This window comes from Malurus melanocephalus, unplaced genomic scaffold (assembly GCF_030028575.1).
Source record: "Malurus melanocephalus ecotype Western Australia unplaced genomic scaffold, MMel_1.1 scaffold_32, whole genome shotgun sequence".
NCBI classification, from domain to species: Eukaryota; Metazoa; Chordata; class Aves; order Passeriformes; family Maluridae; genus Malurus; species Malurus melanocephalus.
The window spans coordinates 2,788,501-2,812,787 of NW_026623264.1; the positions used below are offsets into that span (position 1 = coordinate 2,788,501).

General features: G+C 36.6%; 1 protein-coding gene across 3 annotated transcripts in view; it reads right to left on the reverse strand.

Annotated features, from left to right (window-relative positions):
- The window catches only part of UBE2W (ubiquitin conjugating enzyme E2 W), a 30,766-nt gene extending 6,605 nt beyond the window's left edge, over positions 1 to 24,161 (reverse strand). For 2 of the 3 annotated variants that reach the window (XM_057363946.1, XM_057363944.1), the window contains exons 1-5: positions 24,112 to 24,161; positions 7,477 to 7,568; positions 4,381 to 4,483; positions 1,854 to 2,009; positions 647 to 722 (exon numbers count right to left, since the gene is read on the reverse strand). In XM_057363946.1, the coding sequence (XP_057219929.1) occupies positions 647 to 722; positions 1,854 to 2,009; positions 4,381 to 4,483; positions 7,477 to 7,568; positions 24,112 to 24,126 (442 nt within the window). In that variant the 5' untranslated portion in view covers positions 24,127 to 24,161. Of the gene's footprint in view, positions 1 to 646; positions 723 to 1,853; positions 2,010 to 4,380; positions 4,484 to 7,476; positions 7,569 to 23,878; positions 23,964 to 24,111 lie in introns of those variants that run through there. The other variant, XM_057363945.1, reaches the window with a different exon arrangement.
- Positions 24,162 to 24,287: the final 126 nt, after the last annotated feature.

The following is a 24,287-nucleotide window of genomic DNA, read 5'->3' on the forward strand; positions in this document are numbered from 1 at the left end:
AGCAAGACAGAGAACACATGGAAAGAAAAAAAAACACAAAAGAAAAAGCAAAGCAAACCCCAAACCAAAAATCAAAAGAGAAAAAAGCCCTACACAACACTAGCACTGTAGAAATTATAAAATTTTAATTTTTTTCTCTACTTTATCATGTACACAGAGTATCTTATTACTGTATTATTAGTTCTTAGGAGCCTTTAAAGTTAGTCAATTGGAAATTCTGATTAAGAGTGGAAATTTACCAAAACACATAGCTGTTAACAATATATAGGTATCTTTTCAACACCAAAAAAGCTTTAAAAGTGTTAATAACAATAGCAAAAACACAGGGTTTAGAGCAAAACCTGGTTTCATTATGAACTTTCCCCAGTCCTAAACTTAAGACTTGTTAAGGAKTAATACAGTTTACAAGAACTTTCATTCAAAGTTCAATCCTACAATTTAAAACATGCTTAAATTTCCACCAGGAATTATTCAAATATGATAYAGAAAAACAAAATCATAGTAAAGTATCTCAGAAACAGGATTTAAATAACTTTGGATTAGAAAAAGTGTAATGCTTTGAACACATTTATCCTACTTTCCTACATTTTAATTGCCTTCAGCCTGAAAAGAAGTTAAAAATTTCTGGTCCCAGTTAGATACTTACCATGATACCACCATTTTGTTTTCTTTGGATTCTTGTTACATGTTCTTACATAAAATGAATTATCTGGAGGTCGCCTCTGCAACAGAAGAAAAGACCTACAAATAATCAAACAATCCTCATACTATAATACAGGAGCTATATAATAAGCTTAAGAAAGGTTTCCATGTGAATGCAGTGAAAATGAGGTAACAGCCGGGACTAGACATTTGTCAAGAAAAATCTCTTAAAGATACAGGTAACAAATTCTTACTGGACATATTCCAAGAAAAGAATCAGTCAAAAATATCAAACAATTTGATGATAAACGGGGGAGTGAGAAAAAAAAAAGAAAAAAAAAAACAACAAATAAACAAAATAGACCAACCCACAAGAAACAGCTGTTGTTCAAAAAACCCCCCAAAATTAAATTTCTTTGCAGTTTGGAATCTAATACTGATGCATTGCATCCAATTCACATTCTAAGCTTGGAGTGGGTGAAAAAACGAATTTAAATTTCTATATCTGATCAATACTTCATATTCTTCAGTTTTCTTCATAGGTGTCATCATTATACAAAACTCATAGGATAGAACACAATATAAAGCCTTTTTGGGGTGTTTTTCTGACTACAGACTTGACTAGGACTGATTGGGATGCAAAATTAGGTGTGTTTAGATAGCACATATGGACAAGCTSTGACCACATCAATTCCACAGACAGCCCTCTGCGAAAGAAATGGTCAAAAGTAAAAGGGCAATCTCTTTACAAAAAGGTCTATGGTACTAGTGCCAAAAAAGCAGCTTAGCACAATTTATTTCCCTGAAATGAAAATTATCAAGTTCACTGAAATAGTACAGATGCAAAGTATTGGAAACATCTGCACTAAAGACATTTCACTACTCATTCCGGACTGCCTTTACAGGCAGAATAATTCTACAGAGATTTGTCCTAAAGCACAATTGAACTTCACAGTTAGTACAGCTGGAAGGGTTCCATCCACTACTCTTTTCCAATAATAATATATAAGCAGGTTACCATGAAAACAGTGACAAAGTACTCACTGCACTGTTTATTTTGCAGTTCTAGCTTAGTATTTTCTCAGTAGCAGAAATGTAGATACAGTAGTTTTGCCTATTTTAAAATTTGAGAAACAAAAATTTCATTTTGTAAAGTAGAAAATTACTAAGTTTTACTTATTCTACTCCAACAGTGCTAAAAAAGCCCATACCTTTTCTTTGCAGCTGGAAAGCATACTAATAATGCTAAGACAAACAGATTGCACTGAGAGAGCTGGAGACCAGTCTTCCGTTAGAATGGATAAACAGATATGACCATTGCTATAAACATGAGGATGAACAGGGATATTGTCTCCAGTAAACATGACCTAAAAAAGAACAAAAATACCTAATTTGTAGTTCACGTTTTAAATAAAACTGTATTGTTTTGGGGAAAACAATATAATCTTATTTAAGAAGCAGGTCTGCAATTTTCACTTACATTAAATAACACACTTTACCACACTGGGTTCATTCACTTTTGGAAAATATTAAGTGAAATCTAAAATAAACAATGGAAGCCTAAACAGATAGTGAAGATGGAGTTAAATAAATGGCTAAATATAGGGGATTTRTAAGATTTATACAGCATCAAAAAATGCAAAGGTAACAATGTAAAGACAGGGCAATATCCTGCAGCCTCAGTCTTCCATGTCCTAAGGAATACAGCTGTCTAACCAGAACAGTGGAGTTTAATGATTTTATAAGCCACAATGTTATACACCAAGAAGCATAACAAAATTCACAAATGAGTATTTCTATAATCTTGGGAACACAAATTAAGYTCTGGACAACTCATCCAGGTTCCAGCATGAAGAATAAAATTAAAATGCATCAATCTTATTAACTATAAAATAAAGGACTTGTGAAACCAATGTTACCAAATATAAAACATTACTTCAAATGGAACCATTTTTATTTGACATGGATGAATATGGAAGAAAAGCATTTAGAACCTTAACTCCTCTCTATTAAAAGATAGTATCACAGTCAAAAAAGGGTAAGAAAAGCAATTTTGACAACTACTGCTCTTACATCAAGTTTTTGTCAAACACARTATTGGTTCAGGACCAATGAAAACAGAGGAAAGGTGAAATCTTCACACAGTATTATACTCCTGAACTCCTTTTCTAACTCCTTTTACGCAATAAAACCATAAATCTCTACCACTCATAACTGTAACACCCAGCAGTGTCTTAAGTGTTTCTTAAGATATATAGGTATGCAGAGAAATATGTAAACATGTACACAACACACCCACCTCATCACTGATGATAAGAAGCAAAACCATCATATAAGAAACTGAAACTAGAGAGCTTAACTTCTRCAAAATGTCAGACAGGTTTCTAAGGCAGAAGAGAAACTGGAGGCAAAACAATCTGTCACTCTTTAAATTGGTATTTCTTAAGCATTGAAGGGCTTGCCTCCATAATCCTGTAATTCACTTGTAACTAATATCCTACTTTTATATGAAAACCTAAACTAGGCAGACTAGGTAAGTAAAAGCATGCATGCTATGACAGCCAACATACATTTAAAGGCAGAAAAGAACCAAATGATGGAAGCAGAAGTGCAAACTGTCAATTCACAGTAAGTAGATTCACAGGAGAGGTAATTATGACCATGAAATTTGTAGAACAGAATGACCATACTGCACAATGATGTTTTAAAAACTGAAATTCTAGCTATCTAAAACAACCAAGTATCCAATACTTAGACTTTTAATTGTTTTCTGTGATAAAATTCAGTGTAGATGTATSGATCTAATTTGCTGCTTAACAATAAATTGCACAGAGCCACACACAGGTTGGGTAATGAAGACAAATAACTTGGAATCAAATTTAAGTGGCTACTCTCTGTGTATCACCTATAAATAGTACCTTGCAAACTTGATGAGGAACAGAAGTACAAGTGGTCAGTTTGTTCCTTAAAAGACTGAAAAGTCAGCATTCTAGTCTTTATCATGGTACCTAAAAATATGTTAATGTTTATGGATTAAGTGTCTCTCACAGCTCCATGCTTCAGCTTTAACATCAATGAGAGAGGTTGCAGAGATCACATCTAGAACTCTGAGCTGAAACAGGGCAGAATGAAGGCACTCTTGCTTTTCTCCTTCCTTTTTCAGAAAAGCAGGGGTGACAGCTGACCACTACTCTTACCAACCATATTTATAAATGTTTCCCTCAGGTAAAGGAGAAATGGATGTACACAGCACRTTCTGCAGTCTTTAAGTACTGCTGTCCTTTCAGATCTTTAGGTTGTCATGAAAGCAAGAGTATCTCATGTATCTGAGAATCCCTACCCAGAAGCACAGCATTTCTTCAGCTGTATTAACAATGGCAGCAGAGAAGATTGCAAGAGTCTTAAAAATCAACCAGGAAAAAAAATTAATGATGAAGCAGCTGTTTATTGTTTACTTGGCTCCTAAATCAAAGTAAAGGGGATCTTCCTACTTCACCCTGTGTTTTAGGATATGAATATCAACATCAAAGAMGCCTCCAGCTTTACACTATTTTCACCTGTCCAGGTGAAACAGACATCAGAGCCCTATATTTCACTGCAGAATCATTTTTAAAGAAAAGGCATCTGCACAAAGTGATGTGAAGCTCACATTTGGCTATGTGGATGATACATTACTCAGCAAGTGTCATACAGTTGTAACTGTAGGTAGCAGTAAGAGAGAAAAAAGGCAGCAGTTACCTGAGGCGAATCAAAAGGATACCGACTACTAAACTTAAATAAAAGCTGAAATTTCTCCCCTTCATAGAGTGTTCCCGGAGCACCTTCCATGTCTACAATCCATCTATGGAATAGGGGAAAAAGCTGTTAGCATTGTGGACTGACAAATTAATACTTTTACTCCTGGAGCACAGGACTAATCAAATCAAATATCAATCACAGCCAGGCCTTCTAACTTCTCTGCCAACACTGTWACAATCACAAAGATGAGCAATACACCAAGTCTGTATTTGAAAGAAACAAGCTTGGTTTTCTCTCATACAGGCACTGGTACAGTTATGCAAATTATAAATGCAATTATGATTTGAACTATACACAGACCCATCGGTTCCCAACACATGGCTCTTAATGTGAGACAATCAAGCTGAAATAAAAAACCTTCTTAAAGATAACACGTTTGGAAGGAAACAAACAAGTACATATTCTCTCTATGTTTTTTTTTTTTCTCTCAAGGAAAACATCAGTAATTTATTAAAATAAAATCTGAATCCAAGGGGAAGGGCAAAGCTCATCTTGTACTTACATCTGTGAAAAATTCAGAAATTAAATGGTATCATGCAGGTAATGGAACCAAAATTGTAAAAGTTAATAGTCTAAAAATGAAAAGGTCCCAGCAAATAAAAGCAAAACAAAAAAAAAGGATAATTTGAGACTGTAATGAAGATTACACCTCAACATACTACAGTTCTCTTTTTCCTCAGCTTCTGCTCCTTCCCCCAGTATAACACTGAAGTAATTGACATATGAAGTTACTGGGGAAAGACAGTAGTGGTGTTACATGTGGGGATTTCATTGTTGCTGGGTTTAGGTTGCAATTATTTTAATCCAGCTAAAACCAGATGCTTTGCATATTGTTCAACACATGTAGCAACACTCTGCTAGCTAACTTCTATGTTTAGACTTCTACTGTTGACTACTTAATACTATCCTTTGCAGCATTACTTTCCCATTTTTGGTTTTTCACCTTTGATTGACTTTTACAGATCCAAGCAACACCATAAGGTAAAGAGACCCCAAAACACTCAGGTAAGGTTAGCATCAACTAWAGGAAGGCAGCTGAGATTTTGCAGAACAGCACTGTACTCAGAAAGGTCAATATCTCTAGCTTGCAGCTCTGACGATCCTATTCCCAACCTCCTGCCCTAGATATTCTCCCTCTGTATTTAAGCCATGCACATTTAATTCTCCCCTCTATCACTCCGGATTTTTTTTTTCTGCCGGTTGTGCTCTATTGTTTGTTTTGGCTTTTGGCTTTTTTGAGAAAAATTGCGTATTTAATGAACTGCCAGCTCTCACATTCTTCAAGAGGAATGCTTCTTCAACAGTAGCACAGGGTTGGCTGTACAGTGAAGGCTGATGATATGTTTCATATTTTAACTTTATGAAGATGCCTTTGATGTAATCCATCTGCACTCCAGACCACTTATCTCTTCTTTTGCTTCTGCTTCTACATTTATACATATATTGCACCAATACTCTTTAGATTTATCAGTTCTTATGATCCGCAACATCCACTTTCAAGTCTTTTAAATAGTTTATTTTCTTCTATTCTTCTACTTCTATTAAGTAGAAGATAACTTTGCCTTGACATTGCTCCTTTTATGGTCACGGAATCACTAGAATCCATATTTCCTATGTGCTTTACAGTTTAGCCTTATCAAATTTSTAATCCTTTTATTTAAAATAAAAGATTGCTCAATGTTTTAAATGACCCAGTTACATCACGGGATCCAATTATTTTATTCAACATCTTTAAAGTTGTATTGCAAGTATTGCTACAYAAATTTTTAATGCAATCAGTTCAAATTGTAACTTGATCAATGAACTCAAAACATGCTACCTGACACCAAAAACCCTCAAAGAGAAAAAAAAYCTTATTTGTGACAGGAAGCTTCTAAAACAGTGGCCATTTCAAAATCTAACATTTTAACAGTAAAAGGAAGRGTAAAAAGGAAGTAAAGAGGAAGTTTTTATGTGAAAGGTATTGAAACATATAAAAGTTGTGCACAGCAGCAATTTTCATGAGGTAGTACTCTGGAAACAGATACCTTTTCTACCTGCTCTAAACTTTGATTTAATAGTTTTTTCCTGAAATAAATGAATACCACTTGCAATAYTAGATTGAGTCATTTTTGCACAAAACTGGAAACTGCTATTTCAATTTGTTTCAGTCATACTTATCWGCATGAAGTATCACAAAGGCCATCATAATTTAAAAAGCATTAAGTGTTTAACTCAGTATAGACAAAGCTCAGAAAAGTCTCATGTAACATGGTCTGAGTGCCACCACGCAAAATGCAGGTGTGAAAACATAACAATTCAGCTCTATGTTTAAGCTGCTCCATCMATCAACAACCATAGTACAGGACACATAGCTGCACATCATACTCCCATCAATGTTTACACATGCTAAATTTTTTAAATTTTTCTAAAATTAAACTAAGAAAATTATGACAAAAAAGTCAACACAGTCTGAATCTTTTGAATTTTAGCCAATTAAATAGATTAATACTAAGAACAACCCCRGTCCATTTCAACAAACACAGAATATTTTACCATGTTTCTCTTCCCATTTCATGAACCACCAAAAAAACCAAGGCAGAGAAAAAAAGCACCYAGACAACTTTGCTTTTTAGGAAGTTTTCTTCACTTGCTTTACAGAAATAAGGTTATAGAAATTAATATCTATGACATGTATTCTTTACAAACATCATAGAACTCTGAAACAGGTACTTCATTATTTCAATAAATCTACAAGGGTTTCAGTCATTAATAGCTAYGAAAAATTGTTAAATTATTTTATTCCAAAATATGCAGAAGCTTTTACCAATTGACAGTTTGTTAGAGAGTAAAATGTCTAATAAAAATTTAATAAATTCATTATCCYATTCCTGAAAGAGTCCAACATATTACTGCAGTATGCTTATTAAGGAGAACAATAGCCTAAAAGAAAAATTCACAATGTTACTTTGAATAAGTGGTGGAAGTGTGAAGAGACCTTCTCGCTACTTATGTTTTTCAGCATAATAGCAGAAATAAAACAGTATATATACTTACTGTGTAATTGAATTTTGTACACTCTTTTCATCTAGAGTCATTCCTGGAGGTGGATCATTTTGAAATGCCAACAGTTCTTTTTGTAATCGTTTCTATAAAGAAATCACAAGGAATATCTAAAATACTGAAATTCAACAATAAACATGCACACATTTAAGTACATTTCATCAATTTTTGAAAGGTAAAAGGAGTTTTATTTGACAATTTAAAAACAAAGTGAAATTGAAAAGTGAGAAAAAAGGATGACTTCTCTCCTAGAAATTTAACTGAAAGGACACAAGCAAAATAAGTCACAGGCTATAAACTTATTTTTTGGGTAAAATGGCATTTATATTTGCAACACTGCAAAGGGAAGAACTGTTGCATTATTACAAACTACATGGAAGTATAAAKGATTCTGTCATGTTACAAAGACATCTATGAGTGCTCCATGCTTAGGAGCAAATATTTCATACTCCCACAACAACACCAGATTTACAATTAAATCTACAAGACTTTAACTGCACAACTCTTCCTCCTCRGAGGAATGTAAGACACTTCTATTTGGCATCTGTGCAAGCCTTTGCCTTGTTCTAAGTCATCCCAMAGGACAGAACAGAAAACTAAAACAAGACTATTTGGATTACCCTGTTCCTCTTACGCCTAAACATTTGCTGACACTGGCATGAGGGCCTGTCCATTCAGCATAAATAATACATACAGGCAACGTACTGCTTCTCATCATTTGCAATTTAGAACAAAATTCAAAAAACATATCCTAGAGAAATAGCAGGGGATASTATTTACATTTTTGGTCAAAAGTGTCACATAAAATCATATTTTAAGGACAAAGAAGAAATTATTTCCCAGTAAGCCACTTCAAACAAGCACCAACATAAGCCTGAAAAGGGAAGTCAAAGAACAYATACCTGTCATCCCCCCACCCCCGCCTATTAAAAATCCTGGACAACTGAAAAAAACTGATGAGCAGAAGGCTACAATACTCAACATTTTTTTTTTTTTGCCTCAGTCTTTCAATAGCAACCTCTCTTCCCACACCCTCAAGTGGATGGAGAGCAGGATGGGGACTGGAGGAACAGAGTCCCTCCCACTGTAAGCAAAGGTCAGGTTCATGAACACTTGAGGAACCTGAATATAAATGAGGCTCTGGGACCAAATGAGCTGCAACACAGAGTCCTGAGGGGAATTAGTGGATTTAGCTGCTAAGCCACTCTCCATATTTGAAAAGCCATGGCAGTCAAAGTCTCTCAGCTAACTGGAACAAAGGGTAGAATGGAGGACTCTGGGACCTGTCAAGCTCACRGCTGTGCCTGGGAAGTTCATGGGACACATCCTCCTAGAAGCTGTACTAAGACTCATGCAGGACAGGAAAGTGATTTGGGACAGCAATCATGGCTTCACCAAGGCCAGGTCCAGCCTGATGAACCTATCAACCTTCTACAATGAAGTGACTACATTAACAGAGACGGGAAGGGCTACAGATATCATTTATCCGGATTTCTGGTAAGTCTCTGGCACAGTCCCCCACAACATCCTTCTCTCTAAGCTAGAAAGAGATGGATTCRATGGGTGGATCGAAACTGTTCAGTGGAGAAGCAACTGGTTGGGCAGTCACATCTAGGGGGGTTAGAATGAGATGATCCCTTCAAATCCAAACCATTCTATAATCAGTTCCATCTGACCTSTATTTGCAGCTCTCAATGGAAATATCAATAAGAGAAAAAAAAAAAAATCTATGCCATTCCCATATAAAGCTGAAAAGAGCACATTCAGTAGAAAATGAATGTGTCATTTATTAAGTTACAGAAACTCAATAACCCAGAAAAGCAAGACTGTAACACTGTTAGTGTTATAATGAAAACWATTTATATCAAATATATTTATCACATTGAAATAAGGGAATCCACAACAAACCCTGACTATGATTATCTATTAAGCRTGGGAAACTCCAATGCAATTTTGATTAGTGGTAAGTTCCTAGAAACAGCCTCACATTGGATAGGGAAGGAAGGGATGTAGAGGTGAAGGAAGATACACCTGTTCTGGATTTGTTCTTGATTCAGAGCAACGTCTCAAACAGAACCAAACTTCGGCAAAAGGCATTATTTCCTTCTGCCTTGCTGTAACCACTCTAACCCTATGTCTGCCTAAAGAACCTGCATTCCATTATCTCCATTATACMACACCTTCATAGATTTTATGCATCTCAGCATGGCTCCCTCCCAAATAAAGAGGCCCTCACCCCAGAATTGCAGTCAATCAGGACAGGAGACCAACAAGATGGCACAGAACTTCTTCATTTTTATTATCTCTAGCTATATTGACCATCTGTGTAACTTGCATTGAAACTAAAGAACAAAAGTATCTCGTAATAAATTCCTGGATTTCTCCAGTCCTCAATGACACGAACTGTGAAAGTGTTAAACAATGCAAGTGAAAAAATGCTTTTAAACATTTCCGAAGTATTAGCCTTGCCACTAAAGATAAAAGCAAGGCAGTSTATACACAGATAATTACTTCAACTGGACCAACTCACACACATTTAAGATGCGATTTAAGCCCATTATTTGGTGGGGTTTTTTTCCCCAGCTGGAATAACAAAATATACTATGTATTTCAAAACACTCTCTACTATTCCATTAACCACACCATACAAGTTAATMATTCCTAATGTGATGAACATGGGGTCATAGCTGGGTATCCATAATAGGCTTTCACCACACATTTTCAAAATGTGGGGATTTTTCTACCGAGCATCAGCTCAATTATTCTTGTATGGAATGATAAACAGCTGCCCATAGAGCTTCTCCAGAACATGAGCACTCCATAGCAACTGGGACAAAATCGTAGAGGGCACAAATGGCCTACTAATCAGAATTCATTCAAACAGTGGAAAAAATGTTTTGAGAGACTAAGGAATATTTAGAAAATAATCTTTAAATCAACTTCTCTGGTCAATGCACTCCAGTGTTTCACTACCCATGATATAAAATGTTTCTTTTGTATCTCATTGAAATACGTCATGTTCCAATTTGTATCTATTCTCCCTTGCCTTCCCATTGTGGCTCTATTTTCCCCGATATCCTCCTATTATGCTGTTGTAGGCATCAGCAAGATCTCTCATTTGCCTTCTCTTCCTATAGCTGAAGAAACCCAGTCTCCTTGGAGGTCACACAGTCCAGCCCCAGCCATCCTCCCTGTCATCTGCTGGACTCACCGCAGTACCCCAGTGTCTGTCCTGTACTGTGGCTCTGTAAATGAAGCACTCCAGATGTGGTCTCAAGCATCAAAGAGGGGAAGAATCACTTTCCTCGAGCTGCTGCCTCCATACTTGCACAGACTTCCCAATATGCAGCTAGASATATTAAGAAAACTTGGAAAACATTTTCCACAGATATTGTCTCCAGTTGTGTATCATTAATACAGTAACTGGACTATCAGGAAACTGATCTAGTTTTTAAAAAAATGAAGCCTTTAAAGACTAGATTCATGCACTCTAATTAGGAAACTGAGTTTCTCATTACCACAGTAATTCAGAAAATATCTCAAGTTTAAATTCGAAAACTTGAGATTAATTTCTCTTCAGTGTTGAATAGTATATGCTGACCAAAAAGGTTACAAAGGATATTAATTCTCTTACAGGAACACAGACTAAACACACACTTTTAGCTTCAAGTTTTAAATGTACTAAAAAAAAAAAAACGTGACTCTGGTGTATCAAGCCCATACACAATAGCTACAAAAGGCACACTGCAACAGCAGGTTCCTCAAATTAAGCATTTGAAAAAGAATAGTTTCAGCAGTGGAAAAGCCTTTTCACTTCCATTTGACAGCTATGAGTACACAATTATTATTTTTGTTTTCAGAAACAAACATTCTAGAAAATTAGCAGCAACATGACTAGCAGGACAAAATATAACAAATTAACACTTATTTGTAGGATCTTATAAACTCTGGACTTAAAGATATCTCTCCATCTTCCTAACATAAGGAAGTTATGTTAAAAGCTTTTAACATCTTTTCGCATCACTTTATCTCTTGCTTTTATAATTGGAAGAATTTTCTTTACAGCAAGAGATCTAGGTGGGTTGAATAAATTATTGTCAAATCACTTCTCTTGGGCTTCATGGATACAAAAGAGTTACTTTATTTATTTCAATTCACATCTTGCCTTTTCCAATTTCTACGCAACTGTACACTTTCAAGCCAGTGCAGACTGCCTTCAAAATACCCTTTGGTATGTTCACTCTGCTCGATAGAACCAAACAGTCCCTCTCAATCAGACACCCAGTCTAAACAACCAACTACAACTCTGATAACTTGTGAAATGGTCTTTATGGTTTAAGAAACAATAGAGGTCATCCCACATTCTTCTTGTGTGCTTACTCAAATGTCACACTAACACACATGGAAAATATTTGCACAGCCAAAATACAGCTACTGCTCCTCTTTCACAACAGCTACAGCCCACAAGAGGAGAAGATCAAGTCAACTCAATGTGATATTTTTTTCTTAAATCCATTTGGCTAATTGTCTATTATGTGCTACGGGTATCTGAGACTATTTGGTCCAGCGAGCTCCAGAAGTCAAAATTTCACATGACAGTAGAAAAACAAAAGTAATATTTATCATCTGGAAACTCACTCAAAAGAATTGTCAAAAGTTGCTTAAACACTTTAAAAAAGCAAATCAACCCACACAGCTAAATTTTAGTGACTGACGTAATATTCAGTGTCTACAGGATATTGAATCTYTCCTTTTTCTTTGGTGTAATTTGTCACCAATTCAAGTATTTGTCATCTTTGCTTTGCTTTCCAATTTACAGGCTCCTCCCCTTCTTCATCTTTATAATGATTTATAAAAACATTTTCTAATGCTTTTCAAACACACCATTTTAAAGCAATGAATCATGAGTAGATGTCACTCATATGCTTGTCCCTTTAATAGTAATTAATTAGTTTCACTCTTCTGTTCTATACAAAGCCTCTTCARTCTTCATGTCACTGAAGATCTTCTCATGTTGCCTTCTGACTTTTACTATTATTCCTAATTTTTCATATTGAGACAGCTTGACACCATATATTAGTATTTCGTTCTAGAAAGCTGCAGCCCATCAACACTCCAGCTACATTAAGACATGCATAATTAAAGTCAATACCACAACTACTTTTGATTTCTCCCTTACCATGAATCAGGAATACCATTTTTTAAATCACCCAGTCAAGTTGCTTTCAGCCTCTCAACCAGCTTCTTCAAGTCAAAATACAAGATARTGCAGCTATCCATGCCTAAAATAACCCCCAAACAGATGTTTTCCATACACTGATATGCTCTTGGRAGCTGTGCTTGCTTTACTGTCCTTYTCACATCACAAGACACTCTTCTTAACGTTTCTGCTAATCCATTATAAGATTTCATATAGAAGCACCGTTTCTACTTGTCCACTTTCTATTGAAAGAACTGAAAGAAAACAGGCTGCAAACTTCTAGAGGAATACATGAAGGATGCACAGGCAACGTAACTTTGAACTTTTCCTTATTTTTAAGAGAGAATCTTAGGCTTAAACTTCTTTTATACAACTTAAAGTAAGCCAGAACGAAAATGTATTAAATTGATAAAAACATTCACTATCTAGATGGAAATAGAATAGCASAGTAAGAATATCAGAAACCAAAGACTGGTTAACAGCACACTCTTTCAAGTAAACCAAAAATCACCTGCAAAAGGCAAAGAGAAGCGATGTAACTGGTGGTTTACAGAGGCATTTTCAAAAAGGTGGAAGTCTTTGAAAACAAGCTTACTTATTCACCTRTCTCCACAGGAAAGGATGAATCAGGGATGAAATCAAAGAACACAGTTTAACACTTCCAAAGAAATTTTATTCAAGTACTTAGACATGACTGACATGGCAATAGTTTGCATCCTGTTGCTAATTCTGCCAAACAGGATTTGTGCAACTCCTTCAATTATCCTCCACAGATTGTCCAAAGTATCAAACTCATGAGACTTYTCAAAGCATATAGAACAAAGAACACAAAATTAACTGGTATCAGTGSAGTAAAACTCCTGACAGCTCCCCAAAACAGCTCACAACCACTTCCATCATTTCAATCCTGATAGACAGCACTCACTGTCATGGTACAGGTTAAATACACGTCTGAAGCCAACAACTTCCAGCAAAAATACACACTCTTCCTTCTCCACACTAGCACCTAACTAACATCTTACTTGGTCACTTCTGGAACTGGGGAAGTAACATCTCAAATGCCACAGCTGAATTCTCACTGGTGTTGACTCTTGGTGAATCACATAAAGAAGTAGGCATGGCAAAAGCATGTAAAAAGATGCACCATGTGAAAAAGAACAGTGGGCAGCAATACAGGATAGAAAGAAATTTAAAGGTTTTCAATAAGAGTATTTCAGAATCAATCCTGTGAACAGGTAGTTTGGTCACTGTGTACCACTGAACTGGATGTTATAGCACATWAATGCTTACTAATAGATAGAAAACGACTTCACTGGTCTCTGGGTCGGGTCAGCTACCTCAAAAGCCAGTAACCTGTATTTCTAAAGCATATATGGCATCATCACCATCATACTGCCCAAAACCAGTGTTCTTTTTTTCTGATTCTACCACAAACAAGGGATACCCATAGACATGACAATGGACTTTAACCACAGTCCCTCACAATGAAGTAATGCAAAGCTATTATTTTCTTTATCTACCAGGAAAACATACCTAGTTCTTGTAGGCATGTGAAAATTACCTTTCTCAATGCCTTTAAAAAGGAGTATCACAATATAAGGAGTCTATTTTCAGTTCTAAACCCTTTCTCAGAATTCTTAGAACAGCTTTGCCCCTCCCTTGGAAAAGTGGAGCATAGAGAGTTAAAGTTTGACAGAGCTACGGGCAAACAAAAGCAYGTGTACAGTGAAGTTAGGGGGGTCACTACCAAGTACAACTTATGTACAGGCAGCTGAGAGCACCTAGGCCAAAGAGTGTTGCTTCAGGCAATGTTTTATTCTTCAAAACTGCAGTGAGCAAAGTGTACATACACTGGGACATTGGCTCGGTTGATTAGCAGAAAAATATTAACACCTTAATCCAAACAAATTTGAATGTGTGCCCATACTCCTGGCTTATTATCTCCTATATTCTGAAATTACAAACTCTGAAAAGGTAAACGATACAAAGAAAATAAAAATGCAGTTCTTGACTACCTCACTTTTTGTYGCTTCAAGAAATGCAGCATGAAATGTAGAATGTCTTAAATCAGCAATATCTTAAATGAGTAAACTAAATGATGAGCTATCTTAAGTCAAATATTTTACCTACAAACAACCTATTTCAGTGATTTTCTTCTTTACAGAAGAAGAAATAAAGTAAGAAGGAGAAAAGCTGAGTTGATTAAACCCAAGGCAGATTCAGCAAAAGACATGACTATGAAGGGAAGTGGTAAGAATTTGGTAGAAAACAGCTAGGGAAAAAGCAAAAACATCAATAGAGMAGAAACCTACAAGAAGAGCAAAAACTGGAAAATAGGCAAATAGCTCCTTTCACTTCTGCTGGAGGAAATGTTCCATGACCACACCTTATTTCATCATTAAAACAAGATGTGACAGGCAATCTAACTGAAATGTGGTGGCCTTTTCACCTGGACTGGTAAAACCTCAATTAGCCATATCCAATAATGCAGAATCATGACTATATGAAGAAATTGAAAGATGGAACAGCAACTTCACAGACTAGGAAGCATGCAAGACCAAAACATCCGTACTTGAATTGTGTTACAAACCTTCTATTTCTAGGCACTCAAATTCCTTTCTCTTTATTGCAAGAAACTAAGAATGTAAGAAAGGAATAGTCTTTCAAGCTGAGCCTTYCGGACACTGTAATCTCAAATCTTAATCTGGCTCAGAGATCAAAGAGGAAGAAAATTGATTCATAAATATTTAAAAGTTAAACATTAATCCCACAGGGGCTCCACTCTTCTATTTTATACTGGTAAAGCTGCTGCACYCTAGGGAGAACTAGCAAYACTTCTTCTGTAACTACCAAAACTCTTCCACATCCAAAAATTCAAATGCATCCACACTCTGTTAGCATCAAAACACTGCCAGCAATATGATAAAGTCCTGGCAAAAAATTTACATTTCGCTTATGAGCTACAGCCTGCCACCTCCGCCCCCATTCAAGTTATAAAATGTTTCACAAAAAAACATCCTTTCTGTTTTGGAGAAGTTTTTACATACAGGAGACAGTCACTGTACAGAGACAAACAGCAACCTTGTCCCAGAACAGGAGGAGCTGATAACAGGCTGGAATGACAGTGTTGTACAACACCACCATGTTGATCCATAAGCAAAGCTGTTGTTTGACTGCTAGCACAAGCTACTAGCCTGAGCGAGTAAGACCACTAAAAATTCTATTTTCAGTATTTCAGTTTCTTCCACTCACACGTTTCTTACTGAAAAGTGCCTCAAATCCAGAATATGACATTTGAAAYATGAGGTATAGTTCTGCTTTTGAAACTTAACTCCTATACAGAAAAAAAAATCCCAACGTATTTTAAACAGTTTAAGTATTCCTGGAACTCACTACACATTACTCTCTAATTAAAAACCTAAATTAAAATACCAAAAATCTCTCAAATAGAACACACAACATAAAAATTAAAATGGTGATGTTTAAGAAAAATTGATCCAGTACACTCCATCTCACTACTTAMGAAATCTAGAGAAGGATAGTTCCTACAAATAAAAACCCCTTTATTTCCCAGTCAACTGGGTCATTCAAGAAAGTCCCTGCAGATTATATCCCATAATTAATGAGAAATCATTTGCTCCAGACTCTCAAACACACAAATCATCCAGATACTTGATTATTACAATCCTGCATGATTTTTTCCTATCAAAGTTCTTCTAGAAAGCTTTAATCAAGGCCCAGAGGAGGAAAGACAGATAATTGTCTGTCTGTGGTCAATTAAAGCTTCAGCAAGATGCATAACAAAGCAGCTCCACAAATACTGTCTATGAAAAAGTAATTCAGGGATTTTAGTTCAAAGAATTGTTTTTYAGTTTTATCTATTTTTGGCTGAATAGCAGGTTTTCAATCTATACTGAGAATGCAGAAKCAGATTAGTCTCCTCCTCATTTCTAATAAAACATGTTAACATCTGGCAGCCCAGTTTTAATATTATTTCCTCAGACCAATCCAGACTTCAAGATCTGAATGTCAGGCATTTTGCACATTTCTCTCTTTTTAAAGGAACCAAATGGCAATGCATGAATCTTTTATCGGGCTACTCAGAGTAAGTTTSTACCACTCATGTTTTGTTCTTCTGAGCATTTAAAAATTTAAAAAATCCGGTTATGGATTGAGGGTGGTGGGAGGAAGGAGTGCTGTTTTCTCATTTTAATAACTGAATATTATCTTCATATGCTCCAGATATTCTAAAATATTTGACTGAAAGGTCAAAGCAACACAGTCCTCTTTAAAATGGAATAATACACTTGACTTGAACTAAGAGACAAGATAAACCTGAAATCRTAACTACAGTACAATTAAAGATAAATCACAATAACGATATGCCCACAAAGGAAACATTTTGTACTTCAGTCTGAAAAGCTTTTTGCCAGATTATCATTTTTTTTACAATGAACCTGTCATTTGAAAGCAAATTAAGTGGAATCTGCTAATGTAGAAAAACATGAAACTGACAGCAAGTCATCTGCTTTGTAAATGGAGTCTTTAAATGCACCAACGCCCAGCATAAGCCTCATACAGTAATAAAAAGTCAACCACTGATATTTTTATCTTTTTAAAAAGAGTCTGGCACTACTTGAACTGCTTCCGTTAAAGAAACTAAGTTAAGACAATAGTGAAGGCTGGCACAATGAGGGCAACCCTATGCCCACCAGGGAATTTCCCATCCTTTTAAAAACACTCCAAGGGTTGGTAAATAAGAAGTGTTGTATTCTGACAAAAACCATTTTGGAGAGAAAAGAAGCAAAATGTTTGAAATAGCAAATAATAACRAGATTTAAATACTCATCCAATTCATATCCCTAACTACAACAGGGAGAGAGTTTCTAACTTAGGAAACCTAAATTCATTCAGTTTCCTTGCCTCTTCTCATTACAGGCCACCAATTCCTAATGAAGAAGAAAGAAATAAATCAATGTGAACAAGTAGCATCAAATCCTATGACGTATTTTATTCCAGCAGATTTTTGGAGACAGTATTTGCTATGCTCTAGTAAACTATTATCACAATTTATTGACATATATACAGATTTTCTTCTGGAGGCTGATTAAGCAGTACTTTTAATTAAGTTGAATAAAAAAAAAGATGACAAACAACTTTGTATTTGTAATCACCCAAGGAGAAACAATTATTTTTTAGTACAGTGTATGAAAGGATGAATAGCTAGTATCCTCAATGAGATCATTAATTAGCAAAAATGAGTTGTCTCACAATTCCTGATTTACTACCATTAACTCCTGTCCTTTCTTTACTAACACATTAATATTGTTCTTAGGAAGGCAAATGAAAAGGTTYCCTCCCTTCTTTCCCTGCCATCCCTGATCGATACCTGTTTTTCATGTCAGTAATTAAGGTCACCTGAGGAAAAGCAAGCAAACAAAAAAACAAACTGCAAAGGCTTGCACAGATTCCAGAATACACTTCTGAACAAAGGAAACTGAAAAACCACCCCAAACAACTGCAAAGGCTTGAGCAGATTCCAGAATACCTTTTGAAAGCCCGCAACTATCAAAAGCAGTCAGAAGACAGGCTACCTGACATTTTGTGGACCACAAAAGGTTGCTTACTGGCTCTTTTTATTTAAAACATTTAACCTATTTATTTTCATTTCCTTTTAATAAATGAAGTCATAATAGGTTTCAGCAAATTGATAATATTATCTCTTCCTCCCTTCAAAAGACAAAAACTATACATCTGTCTGACAGTTCTGTCAAAGTTCTTCTCTATTTCAAAGCCATGAAAGATGCACAAAACRTTTGGCTTCAAGTACTAAACCAAATACCTTTGTCATCCTCTTCCCCTCTGCCCTAGTGGAAATTTTAGCCTGCAATCTGCTTGAATGCTCATCTCTCAGTTGTAAACTAAGGTTGTGAGAGAGACACCATCATTATATTGAAAGCATTCATCTTTGTTGCACACAGCCATAACTATGCGTAAATTCCATGGGAATTATGCCTTCTCTCTTTCACATTAATGGGGGTAATTTAATCTCAGTCTCTGGGTGTAGTTCCAGTATGGCCCATACCTGTATAATATACARGCAAAGATCATTTAGTCTAAAAGTCTTAGCTTGGTAGAATTGGAGCAAACAATTAAAGAACGTACTTGATCACCGAGTTTCACACATTGTTTGAGCTAAGCTGCTTCAGCTTATTAATTACAAACTCACTGAGCCTTCCAWGGGAGCAGCTTAACAAGACAACATTCCCTGGCTCTTACAAATGCATTGTGTTCTATTTTTCTCTTCTCAGAACTTGAATATCTAGGCCTAAACACAAGATAGTATAAAACTCTGAGCAGAAAATATTTGCAATCAACCAGAATAACTCTTCTTTAMGACACATACCTATCCATTCTATTTTCCTGATAGAAATCATACACATATTCACCAGTATTCAATGTGACAAGTTGAAAGAATTAATGTTTTTTTACATTTTAGCTGTATAGTTGGTCTATTTTTAAGCAAGAGCTGTGATAATGCTCAGGGACACTGATTTCAGTAAGTTTTTCTACTACTGCTCTTTTTCAGAGTGAATTCTTCTATTCTAGCTCAAAAATTCTGCAGCTGCTACATAGCAAACTATTTCCCAAAATTCTATTTAAACAGGCAGATACAAAAACAWGCAAATAAGACTCCTTAGGGCCTAAAGCCATTACTAAATAAAGATAAATATAATAAAAGTTAAGACTATAAATTTTAAACTTGTTGATATTCAAGTTAAAACTTTATTTAAAAAAAACCCACAAGACTAAATTAAATTCATCTTGGTAAAATTACTAAAAATTTTGTATTTATCTTATTTTACTGTAGCATGGTTATATGCCAAAGCTAATATACCACACATCAATAGACAGATTACCAAAGGTTATGTAAAGGAGTAACAATCACTTAGCAGACAGAAGAAATTACTTTTACTCTCTACTCATCCTGATTTTGACAAAATGTTTCAGTTTTGCTGTTTGTTGCATGTTTCAGTTTCAATAATTACTGAATTTTTTAATCTTTGATATTATTTCATCATTGGATGTACTAAATACTTCATGCTATTRTTAACTACCAATAATTTCATTATGTTCATATCCCAGAATTAGTTATATACCCACAGTACCCACTCTTCTTCTTTTTTATCATTTTTGAAACAACACAAATAGTATCTCRTACCRTGACRATTAACAGYACAGAACCAATATGCATTACSATCCAAGTTCCAACCAACTGAAAGYTTTCCTTGCTTAAGGYTGGRTTTTCRGCTTTTTTTGGAACATGCAATAAAAATAGTTTAATACTTTTTCCTGGACAAAGCTTTTAAATAAGAAAAAACTATTGCCAAATCATTAAATAAAAACACTGCCAGTATTGAGCAAAGATTAAGCAATAAGTAATTGTTCTGAGAACAGCTGGAAACACAGAATTTTCACTTACACTAGAAGCGCAGGTAAAGAATAGAAGGAAGTGTAACCAAAACTGCATGTATTTTTTCTTGAGATTTCAGTTGCCTGTAAATATTTTCCCCATCCCCTACCTCACTGGCTGAAAATATTGGGGTGAAATTTGTGGGAAGCTTTCATATTGCAGCTAACTTGCATTTTGTGATACATGTTCCTTGGGATCTCAAACTCTAAATGAATTCTGCACTATCATCTCACAGCTATTTTATTAAATGGCTGCTCAAACACACATTTTGAAAAAAAAGTTATATTGATGGAACAAGRTTTTTCAATCATGAACTTTAATTTGGCATGTGAATGTAATTTGATGGTGGCCCACCACAGCAGCTCTCAAGGGCTAACAGAGAGGCACTGGAAAGTTAATATCCTACACTCTTTACTAAAGCTGGTTCACTACTTACATTAGCTCTGTATTCAGTCAGATTTAAATACCTACACATACAAATCTTATGTGCCTAACTTTACAGAATATATGAGAAGTTATTTTAGTGATAAAATAAGCTAAAACCTRAAACCATTCCCCTAAATGTTTTCACAATTTTACAAATAAATCCAGGCTTTGYAGTAACCTGGTATGAAAACTGAAAGGAAGAGAAAGGTAAATCGTAGCAATTAAGATGCCAGTATTATCAATAAAGTCAGTATTTCAAGTTTATSATGCAAATAGTTCATATCTGCACATTGAGGGAAAGGCTTTARTTATTTAATACTTTGTACAGCAATGACATTTTTCTGTACTTTTTCAACTGAATGTCCTTGGCTCTATTTTTTAACTGCTTTTCTATTCATTATGCAAGTTCTGTGTTTCCAGCTGTTCTGAGAAACACTGTTTACTGTTTATTATTTCTTTAGTATTTGCCTTTAAAAGCTTCAGATTGCTAAAGATGCTGTACCAAATTTTCTAAAGCAAATCCATTCTATTCCCTTGTACTAATTATTTGCACCTTTTCAGAATATTTCTGTGTTTTTTTTCCAGGAGAAAGTTGCTTAAGTTTGGGCTTCTTCTGGGAAAATTCTTGAAAATAATTTAAAGACTTGTCTGGGGGGTTGTTGGCTTTTTTAACCAAAAACTATGATTTGCCTAAAGTTATGCAAACCAGGTTTAAACCAGTCCAGCAACGGCAAATTAGCAATAACACTGTGGTTAGAAAACAAAACACAAGATCTCATCAACATTGGCTTCTATTCTTGTAGATAAAAATGTTTACAGAAAGCTACCATTAGAGACTGTCCCCACAGACAAAAATCACATTAAGTTTAATGACACACATAAAGGCTCAAAGTCAGAAGTTTTACAAGTAACTACATCCACTGAATTGCAGTAACTATTCAGGTCCATGCCAGAGCCATTGGCAAAAAGAGGCAATTTATTACAAGTTCTAAAATCCCTAGTAGACTGACTAAAAACAGGCTAATCAGATAACTCTCATAATTTAATCAGATTTTTCAGTGGATCTGTAAAAATAAACTGTAGTTAACCTAGGGCATCATACACTGTTGTACAAAACTACAAAAGTTGAAGAAGTAATTAGAACTTATTTTGTGCACCAATGTATCATTTTTATCAATAATATATATAATACTGTCATAATAGTACAGTGTCAGACTACCGGTATAGTCAGAGACAGCAATGAGATGCACAAACAYTTCAGGTAAACAATGGATTTTTTAAAACACTACACTTTATCAGAAAAAGGACATCTCTTTTTTGTATTGGACAACTTAGATACTAGAAGACAGCACTAATTTTAAATGATTCAAAGCAAAAAAAAAAAAAAAAAAAAAAAAAAAAAAAAAAAAAAAAACCAACCAACAAAAACACTTAAAATTATATCTACCATTTTCCTTTGTAAATTTTTTTTCACACTGAGTACATAAATGTTCATTAATAGAAGAATTCAGAGCCTTGAAATCTTAGTCATCTGGGAACATGTCTACCATAACCTTACTGATTTTACAGTTCACTTATTGAATTTTCATTTATGCTTCCTGTTTACAACTCCTTTCCAATATGCTAAACTRCATTATTAAATTAGTACCCTTTCCTTACTAACACAGGAAAGAGTAATTTGAGTATTAYGCAATTAGCACCATATAGACAAAAAACCTTCATAAATGTCCTTGAATCTCTTATCAAAAGACAACAGAACATCATGTAAGAAAACAAAAAGTGTAATCTTACAGCTGGTGTTTCTAAAATGAAAGCAATTACAACATTAGACTTACCAGGCCTGTAATTTCAGGAAGTGAGTACTACCCTCCACACATCTTACTTTTAGGCAACATTTGTCATTCATGTTTCCTAAACAACCTCTTTAATACGTAACCATTTTCTCCCCTTTACAGAGGGAGCAACAGGAATTAGGGTGAGGCACGCTGTAGGTCATTTACTAGGCCAGARACAGCAACACAGCACAGGTTCACCAAGTCCCTTTACAGAGCCTCCTTCCAGGTTCACAGCTGTCATTTCCCTACTTTTCACACACTTTTATTAAAGATACTTCTGAATAAATTATAGTCTCTATTTTGCAGCTGAGCTTGYAGAAGTCTGAACATCTGAAGAACAGCATTGCAAAAACGCATTTGCCAGACAGAGCTAATAAAACCAAGGCAGACTACCTGCCTAAGCTACAGCTAAAAGAAGAGCATATGTACAGTATGTTAAACTTCTTGATCTCATTTCATTTCAGCAACTCTGAAAGAGACAGCATTGGGGGGGGGGGGGTGTTATGCTTCTAAACTTTGCGAGAATCATTTTTCTCCCATAAAGTTCAAAGCTTCAACACTTTAACTCTTTTTGTCTATGTTAAATCCCAGTTATCAGGACAAGTAAACTAATTTCATTCATTTTGTACACTCTTCTGGGCTGTTCTAYTACTACTGACAAAAAATGTAAGCAATACTGGACCAAAACGAGGAGAGCTAGATGATCCACATATAAAAACAAAATGGAAAACTGTAAATATCCAAGGAAAAGCAGAGAAGTTGCTGGTTAAATAAGGAAAGACAAAGGCCACTGCCACAAAACCTAGYGATCTTTTCTTCTGCCCCAGTCATAAGAAAGCACCACCCACTTAGAGCAGCAGACAGTGAAAGTAATCCATTCTACAAAAGCAATTTCTGCAGCCCCWATTTAAGAACCCCTTCGGAGTGGTATGAATGAATAATTCAGCTGGAAATACCTGTCAAGCAGCAGGATGTTCCGTGCTACTGTACCTACAGCAACCCCATCCGGCCGAGAAGGCCAGACGTTACCTCTCCACARGACTGATACAACACCGCAACCTCATTTTACGGAGAGAAAGAGAACCCCACGGGCAACACGCGGCTTGGAATAGGACATGCCTGTCCCAGCCCCCCGGTGCGTGTGAATTACAGCGCCGTAACCCCAAGAACTCGGAGCTGTAGGTCACAGTCCCCACGATGCCACCGGGAGGGTCTCCTGGAGCGCCCACCGCAGGGTGCGCCATACATTCCCCCGGCAGAGCTGATGCACCCTCAAGTCCCGGGGGGGCAGGGATCCCTTCGCCCTTCCCTCTCCTGCCCAGGGAGCGGCGGCATCGTTGCCTGACGCCTCCCTAAGACGCCTCTTTCCCCGCGCCCCGGGCCCGATGCCTCMCCCCGCACCCGCCCCGCCCGCCGCCGTCGGAGTCGCGGCCTCGCCCCTCACACCCCTGCGGTTCTCACCTCCATCCCGCCGCCGGGCCGCCCCTTCYCTGTCGTCACCTGCTCTCCCCGGCCCCGCTACCCGAAGCTCGACCCCCTCAACCTCTGCCCGGGCGGTTCCTCCCTTCGCGACGCTCTTCGCACCGCACTACGCACGCACGCAAGCGCTCGACGGAACGACTCCTCCCGGCTCCCCCTCCCCGCCGCCGCCCGGCCCCAGCGCTGCCCCGGGGGCTCCGCTGCAGACGCCTCACCTGCATCGACGCCATGATGGATCCGCCTCCTCCCCCCTCCCCTCTGCGCCGCCGCCGGCACGGCCCCGCCCCGCGCGCTCCGGGGTCACGTGCCCGCGCCCGCCCGTTGAGCAGCCGCGCGTGCGCGGGGCGAGGGCGGTGCGGGCGGGCCCGAGGAGGGCGGGCGGTGCGGGCGG